Raw genomic sequence first — 8,664 nt, forward strand, 5'->3', positions numbered from 1 at the left:
CACCTCGCCCGGCTAGTTTTTTGTATTTTTTAGTAGAGACGGGGTTTCACCATGTTAGCCAGGATGGTCTCGATCTCCTGACCTAGTGATCCGCCCGTCTCGGCCTCCCCAAGTGCTGGGATTAAAGGCTTGAGCCACCGCGCCCGGCCGATAAATTCTTAATATCTGTATTTTTGAGTATAAAATAATTTTTTACTATCAAATTATGTTTATATAGTTGAAATGTTATGGGGCTTCTGTTTTATGGGAAGCATTTGTCTCCCAGATTTGTAACATATTTTCCTAAAGAATTTTTTATACCATATTTCATCGCCAGGTCCCATTCCCTGAGCATTCACGTCAGTCAGTGTTTTCCTGTAGGTTGCTTAAAAGACTTCCACTACTTAACATGACATGTTCACATTATATTTACAGAAGAGATTCTGAAATATGAAACATGGTCATTCCCTAAGAATTAGAAGAGAAATTTTTAAAAAAATCAACTCTAACAAACAGATATGTCAGAAGACTACGTGATCACATATACGAAATTTTGCTTTTCTAAAATACTGCCAGGATTACACTGAAACAGAATCTGGCAAGAGATTAAAAGATGATGCAGCTAGCTGGAAACAAAAATAAAATCAATTCTCAATTACTCGTAAATAGCATAGTTTGATGAATTATTGGAGAAGGAGGTGTGAGGGAGGTAATAAGACATTCCATTTAGTCAACAAATATTTATGTGCTCATTCTGCAGACATATCATGACAGCCAAGAACAGCTCTGGCCCTCATATTCTGTTGGTGGAAAGCAGACAATAGACAAATAAACAAATAAATCCATAGTTTTCAGATGGTTTTAAGTACTAAAAAGAAAAGTAGGGAAAGGAGGCAGAAAGCGGCGACTTGGGAGATAGGGGGGTGTGTGTACCAGAGCAGCTAGATGATCAGTGAAGTCTCTGATAAGTTTATTTTTAAACAGAGGGCGAAATTTATGAAAAATTAAGATGCCTTTGATAAGGGTGTTTGTGTGTGTGTGTGTGTGTGTGTGTGAAACCCAGTTACATCTGCTACTTGAGGATATGCACCTATTAACTGGCTGTGGAAATGACAGTGAACCCAACAGAGTAAGACCACATCCATTTATGAGTGGCCCTCTCTCCCTCAGTGGAATGGTGCCTGGAAGGAGCCATGTGGCCAAGGGGAGGTGGGAGAGCCCCTGAGGGGAGGGAGATGTGGACTAGAGTTGTATCTCTGCCCTTCAGATCCCACTCAGAATCCCACAAAAAGAATGTTTCCAGCAGTTGATAAAACTGACTGTTTTTAGCGCAGCAACTCATATGGTGGTCCAGCTTGCAAAACATCACACTTGTATTATTATTTTTTCCTATTTTTTTCTAGGTTTGGGATATAGTGTCACATACTTGTGTTATTTTTACATGTCAAGATGATGGCATTCATAGAAAAATGCATTTGCTTCTAAATTTGGAGTATAATTTTAAACTAACACAGTAAAGTCAATCTGTTTTGTGTGACATTTTTTGTCAATTTACTTTGTCCACCATCCTGCATCAGCCATGACCTGGTTTCCTTTGTATTTGCGTCCTCACTGCGTGTTACTGGGGAGGCCATTTCTCAGCCAGCCATCTGGCACTTTTTATTGAGTTTCCCCTTTGTGTAGAAACTCATACCAGGAGACCCATCTAGAAAAAAAGCCCACAGATATGCTGCCGTCTGTGCTGGAGCCAGTAAAGATGAGACCAAACTGTGTGTGGAACTGACCTTTGGGCAGAGTGACTTCAGTGCTGTGTTCTCCCATGTCCAGAAAGCTTGCTAAGAACAGATGAAGATAAGGATTCTGTTTATACAGCTGCATACATAAAGAATTCGTTATTTGTAGGGCTCCACAAGGATAGCCAAAATGAGGTAAGCTTGTCCGTGGTACAATAAGTAGTGGCCCTCGAAGGAAGATGGCAATTGGAGTAGTAAACAGAGGTGATGGTGCTCTGAAGGGCCAGCATATAGGAAGTTGCTCATAAATTCTCCAAATCCTTCCTTTTTTTCAGTGGGGGGTCTGTCAGATGCTGGATCAAAATTGAGAGATTTGTATGAACTAAGGTGATTGAACCAAATTAGGAGGAAGAAAGCCATTTGTATTTCCTACTTATTTACAGATGCCTCAGCCTACTCACGAGGCATCTTTCCTGTTTTTCATTAATTCACCCAGACATACCATTTGGCTGTTATTCCTGCCTTAAATCTTTACAGTTAGGCGCCTCATGGATATCTGATTTATAGCATGGTAAAACCAAGCATTGATGGGACACTGAAAAAAATGCCTGACAAAATGCAGATAAATTACCTAAGAATGCAGAAAGTATTAAAATGGTTACTGGAGAGTTGGGTTTTTTTAATGTTAGATTATAGAAAGAGATGTTGCCAAAATTGTTTTGCATCACTCTGTTCAAGCAAGCAAAAAGGTAGACAACTGTGAAATAAGTTCATATATAAACGTAGAGCTCATTAAATATTGTTTACTCTTTTTTTGTGTGTGCTAGAAAAATGTTCTGGAAGCTCCACTGATGCAATTTTGGTTTTTCCTTTTGGTAATTAGATCTGTGGTAGCAGTATATTCTATTTTGACACAACCGTGTTTATATATAAATGAATTCTGTAATACTTTTTACATAGATGTTTCATAATTGCAGGAAACAAGAGAGGTTAGATTATTATCTAGCAACTTTGTAAGTAATAAACTGTCTTAAGTACTAGGCTATTTTCTGATTCCAAAGTACTTGCTACCTGCTGCCTTTTGTTAATCATATTCTAAATTTTCCTGCACTGCCTTAGGGTGCTTAATTCCTGGTGTCAATAAAGAATAATTAACAGAGAAATTCCTTTTAATCATGTGGCAGAGCTTAGGAATTTTTTTCTTCTGCAGAGGCCCGGCATTTAATTACCAGCAAGAAAGATTATCATTCAAAAGAAGCTTGGTGGAAACGGGAATTTTTTGGGCTCTGGTCAATTTCATTAAAACACTTAAGTTTCTAAAAAACTTATTTCCACTTGCTGTATGGCTTAACTAAGTACTATGAGGCATACAAAATAAGAACTTTGAAGAAGTAAAATATGTGTGTTTTCCATTTACTTGGTATAGTATTGCTTTATAGTGCTTTGTATTATTCTGGAATGCTGCATTTTGTCATTGTTAATATTAAAATAGATTAACATTTAATGGCTAAAAGATTTAGTGTTGAATTAGCACAATTAATTGTTTCAGAAAAATTGTGAAATTCTATTAGCAGAGGATAGATTGGATAGAATTTATATGTAGGTATTCCCAGGTAATAAAAATTGAAGTGACCTAATCTGAACTTAACTAATAAATATAACTTCAACAAATGTTTATTATGTATATGTAAATTTTTAAAAATGAAATTTTCCTTTTGCTGAAGACTTTTAACATGTGTGTATATGATACATATGTGTCTATTCAGTATTTGATTCTTTCTGTATAGATCTTTAGAAGATAAGTAAGCCTCTTGACAGGCTTACAACCCAGAAGTTTTTTAGTTTTTGTTTTTTCTTTTTGGAGGGTCTGGAAGCCATACCTTTGAAATATAAGCATCTAGGAAGATAATACTGTTTCCCTGTCACCAGGAGAGTTTAACCTAGGTGCTGTTTTCCAAACTGCAACTATTTGCTTGTCAGAGAGATAAGAGAAGTTTTATTATTCAGATCAATAGCTAAAACAAATGGTCACCTCATTTGCTAGGTGCATTAGGGTGAACCATGAAAGAGTGCACAGAAATGGTAGTCAGGTCCTCCCCTAGTGGACAGGTTACCCTTCAGCTTGAGGATATATGTATGTAATGGATTGTAGCTGCTTGACTGTAATAAGGGACAGTTTTGTCTGTTTGCAGTCTCTTTCAGAGATTAGTTACTGTATTGTGCTCTGGATATGTGGGTAGGACTTTTATTTCCCCAACAATACCCATGCACATCACACAGTTAGGTTGTAAGGGGATTTGAAACACGCCCTTATGCAGCTTATTCTTTAAACAGGGCCACAAATAACTCTGCACTACAAGGCAAAGCAAATTCAACTGTAGAGAAGAGGAAAGGCTTTCCCGAAGACGATGTCTGAGCTAGTTCTGAGAGGATGGGCCAGGTTTGAACAGGCAGAGAAGAGGTGAAAGTGTTTCTCAAGATTTTGGAGCTGGGGAAGTAAAGCCACAGAGACAGGAGAGCGGGGAAGATGGAGGAAGGGAGCCGAGGAAAGGAAGCAAGAGAAATGATTCCACATCACAGAGGCTGGGAACGGCATCTTCATGAGTTTACTTTTTTCCTAAATCTGTGGGAATCTAGGAATTTGCTTGTTTATTCATTCACTTTCTAATCTAAGTGGAATTGGTAACAAATACTGATTTTGGGAAGATTTGACAAAATGTGCAGCATGGATTGGATTAGGTAAAGACTGAAGGAGAGACCATTTTGCGTGCTGTGGCAGTAGGTCAGCTGAAAGGTAGTGAGGGTTTGAATGAGATTACTGGCTGTGAACACTGAATTAAAGGTGTTCAAGAAACACTTAAAAACAGAAAATTGGTAGGTCTTGGATGGAGATTTGATGTGAGGAGCAAGGAAAAGAAAGGAGATAAGGAAGACTTCAGCTCTCTTCCCAACCGGAGGAGGGTAGCTCCTGATGCCATTAACAAAGAGAAGAAAGGGAGTTGCTTTTAGAGACGCTAAGTGTGACAGTCCAGCAGTGTTCAAGTGGGACTGCCCAGTGGGCAGTTAGAAATGTGGGTCCAGAGTTTAGGAAAGAAGCTGAGACTAGAAATGTAGATTTGGGAGACATCCTCCTAGATGTTACAGTTGAACCCATGGGTATAGATGAGACTGTTGGGAGATAAAAGATAGCAGATCCAAGTACACGGCTTGGAAAATTGCTGCATAAGTAGTGCAAAAGGCAAGGGAGCCATAGAAGAGATAGCAGAGGAACAAGCTGCACAAGGTAAGAAACCAGGAGCAAAGAAAGTTTCCAGAAGGTGTTAGGTTAGCTTTAGAAGCTGCAGAAAGATGAAGGAGGATGCAGATTAACAATTTGACTACATGGTTGCTGTTCCATATGTATGAGAATAACTAGTGACCAGCCAATATCCAACAGGCGTCATCCTTTTTTCAGGTTTAACAAATGTTATTTTCATGCATTAAAATAACCTCAGGTTGTGTACTTCTTACATGTTAAATACACAAAAGATACATCAGAGGCAAGGTGGTGGTTTACTGGCAGCCAGATGCTTGCACACATCTGGGATTCCTTTGATAGACAGTTGGCCCTTAGTTTGATGTGCACTTTTCTTCCCATCCAGGATTTCTGTAACCATGTAACTATGTGTTACTCTCCCAAGGCCTTCAGAAAAAGTCCAGTAAATAGGACATTTGAAAACTAAACATATCTTCTATATAAAATTATGTTACAGTATGTTTCAGCCCCCTGGCTGCTGAAGCTTTAGGAATTGCCACAGCAGCCAAGGGGCTGTAATTCTGTTCTCCAGAATTATGGTGAGAACAAAAAGTTTCTGAGATAGAGCAACAATACATTCAGCCATGTTGCTAGGGGGTCTTCAACTATTCTTAGTTTGGATATTTTTATTTTTTGTTTAGGGTAATGCTGTATTTGGGGAACTATTAATTTGTCACCAAAAAATGTTTTGCTTTGCTTTGTAACAAAAACTTGCTGCACTTACTAAATTTGATATGGATTTGGGGTCAATTATTTTTTTCTGACTTTGTATCAGGTTTCATAATAAAAGTCAGGGAAATGTAAGAGTCATTTAACAAACTGTCTTAATAGTGAACTCCTAGTGTACATTTATGCAGGTAAAGAAGGCATCATTATGGTGCCAATTTTGTTATTCCTTCTACCTGAATGCCTATGCAGCAATACATTAGTGGGAAGCAAGATAATTAAAGTAAGTATTGAAAACCATAACTTTATTTCTGCCTAGCTCTAGGTGAGCTGCATCTAAGACCGACGAAAGAAAGGTACTAAGCACTGAGATAAGCAAAACGGTGTGAAAAACTTACTCAGTAACTACTGCGTTTATGCCTGTGCTTTAAGATGCACTTAAGGACACTCTGATTTTTTTCATGACACCATTCTTATGCACATTTGTATTTTGTTTTTCAGTGAGAAGACGTGAGCTGTGTTTTGAGTCAGGTGGCTCTGAGATTACAGCTTTGGTTTTGTGTTTTCCTCTAGCTGCTGGGGGAGCTGATCCTGGACCGTCACAACTTTGCCATCATGACGAAGTACATCAGCAAGCCGGAGAACCTGAAACTCATGATGAACCTCCTTCGGGATAAAAGTCCCAACATCCAGTTTGAAGCCTTTCATGTTTTTAAGGTAAAAAGTATAAGCTCTGGAAACAATGTTATAGGCAATTTTTTTTCCGGTTCCAAATGGCAAACTCCCTGCTCTTTACTCTCTTTCATACTTGAAAGAAAATGAAATAGGCAGTCTTTGTGTTTTGCATGATTTAAATGAAATTTCAGAGTTATGTTAATGAATGCTCATTCATAAAGGTTTGCTGACTAATCCACACATCTAAATATTTTTATTTTTTCACAGAGAAAATGCATGATACTCTTTCCCAAAACTTCTAAAACAATCAGTGATTGAGCTAGATCCCAAACCCTGAGTGTCAGACTTGAATACTTTGCTTCATACAAGCACTGTCTCTTTGAACTTTAAATGACACCCTGAAGACACAGCGGGGTACTACTCACTTTATTAATATATATTTTTTTACAATGTATTTTGTTATGATAGAAAAGTAACCTCTTTAGACAATAGATTTTATTTTATTTTTTTTTGGGTTTGGTTTTGACTCTGTTGCCCAGGCTGGAGTGCAGTGGCACGATCTCGGCTCACTGCAACCTCTGCCTCCCAGGTTAAAGTGATTCTTCTGCCTCAGCCTCCTGAGTAGCTGGGACTACAGGCGTATGCCACCACTCCTGGCTAATTTTTTTTTTATTTTTAGTAGAGCGAGTTTCACCATGTTAGCCGGGGTGGTCTTGATCTCCTGACCTCGTGATCCACCCTCCTTGGCCTCCCAAAGTGCTGGGATTACAGGTGTGAGCCACCATGCTTGACCCTACAATAGATTTTTTAACAGGTGGGGTAGGTGAGAGAATTCTATTTGTAATTCTGTATTCCCAGCCTAACTATTGTAAACAGTTTAGTACATTTTATTTTCCTGTGCACACATTCCAGAGTTTTTCTACAGCTGTATTCACATTGTACTAATAATTGATATCCTAATTTTATTACTTAATACTATACCATAAGTAACCATTTTCATTATTGCTATAAGTAGTTTTTAGAGCCATTATTTTTCTCACCATCGTAGTGCATCATTGGGTATATTTCTTCTTGTCATTGATATTTAGGTTATTTTCATTTTTTCCTACTCTTAAGTAATGCTACAGTGTGCATTTTATGCATCCAGCTAATTTTTTTAAATATTTAAAATTCTTATCGTATGATAGATATCTAGAGTGTAAATAAGAGTTCAGAGAGTCCCAGAATTTTTTGGTTCTTATTTCTAAAAATCTTTTAAAATTTTATTTATTTTTTAAATTCAGAGACCGGGTCTTGCTCTGTTGCCCAGGCTAGAGTGCAGTGGTGTGATCATGGCTTACTGCAGCCTCAAATTCCTAGGCTCAAGCAATTCTCCCACCTCAGCCTCCTAAGTAGCTGGGACTATAGACACGGGCCACCTCACCCAGCTAAGTTTTTTATTTTTTGAAGAAACAGGGTCTCGCTATGTTGCCCAGGCTGGTCTCAAAATCCTAAGCTCAAGTGACCTTCCTGCCTCAGCTGCTCAAAGTGCTGGGATTGTAACTGAACACAAGTCAGATTGCTCATCACATGCAGAGTCCAATTAAGAAGAGGAGGTCTCGTAAAAAGAAAGTGACTTTATTAGCCAAAACTAATAATAGGAAAGTGGCCAGATTCCCAGCCAACGCAACTACTTTGAATTTTAGGGGCAAGGCCAGGTTTTGAAAAGAGAAAACATGGGATGGAAAGCGTGTAAAAATTATGCTGAGTACCGTGTCTGTTTCTTGTTCTGGTGGCTGTCTTGGGTCCCAGTCCAGGTGGAAAGCAGGCTGGCGTCATCTCAACAATGGCTGGATTGTGGACTAGCCACCCTGAAGTTATCTCTGGAATTTTGCAGCTGGGTCTCCAAGCTTGGTCTGTCTGACTCAAGATTCAAGTTTAGCCCCTGGAACTTCTAAGTAGGCAGATAATTAGATACCAGCATGCAGTTAGATAAATGTGAAGGGAATATAGACAGTGAGAAAGGTCTGGGACATGGAGTCTATTTTAAAACTAAGGGAAAAAGCTTCTGCAGTTTGCTTCAAAGTTACATCTTTAAACCCAGGAGAAAGGTGAAAAAGGGTTTTAAAATGTATTTTGAAGTTAAGCTGCTTAGTTACAGGATTACAAGTGTGAGCCATGGCACCTGGCTTCAGTTTTTATAAAGTATGTTTAGTGATAGAGTTTGTAAGTCCATAAATGGGAAGCATGGCAGTTTTTAAGGTAATTGTTGCTTTGAAAGATAAGACATTTTTAGTTGATCTTTCAGCCACCAGATATTTATTAATTCATTATATA

The 8,664-nt window shown here is 38.4% G+C and overlaps 1 protein-coding gene across 3 annotated transcripts in view; it reads left to right on the plus strand.

The window, feature by feature from the left end:
- Window positions 1-8,664, plus strand: part of CAB39L (calcium binding protein 39-like) — a 138,595-nt gene that overhangs the window by 106,782 nt on the left and 23,149 nt on the right. For all 3 annotated transcript variants that reach the window (XM_011939415.1, XM_011939426.1, XM_011939405.1), the window contains one exon: window positions 6,247-6,390. In XM_011939415.1, coding sequence (XP_011794805.1) covers window positions 6,247-6,390 — 144 coding nt within the window. The remainder of the gene's footprint in view (window positions 1-6,246; window positions 6,391-8,664) is intronic.

The sequence above is a fragment of the Colobus angolensis genome, unplaced genomic scaffold (genome assembly GCF_000951035.1).
Source record: "Colobus angolensis palliatus isolate OR3802 unplaced genomic scaffold, Cang.pa_1.0 Scaffold101, whole genome shotgun sequence".
In the NCBI taxonomy this organism is placed as follows: Eukaryota; Metazoa; Chordata; class Mammalia; order Primates; family Cercopithecidae; genus Colobus; species Colobus angolensis.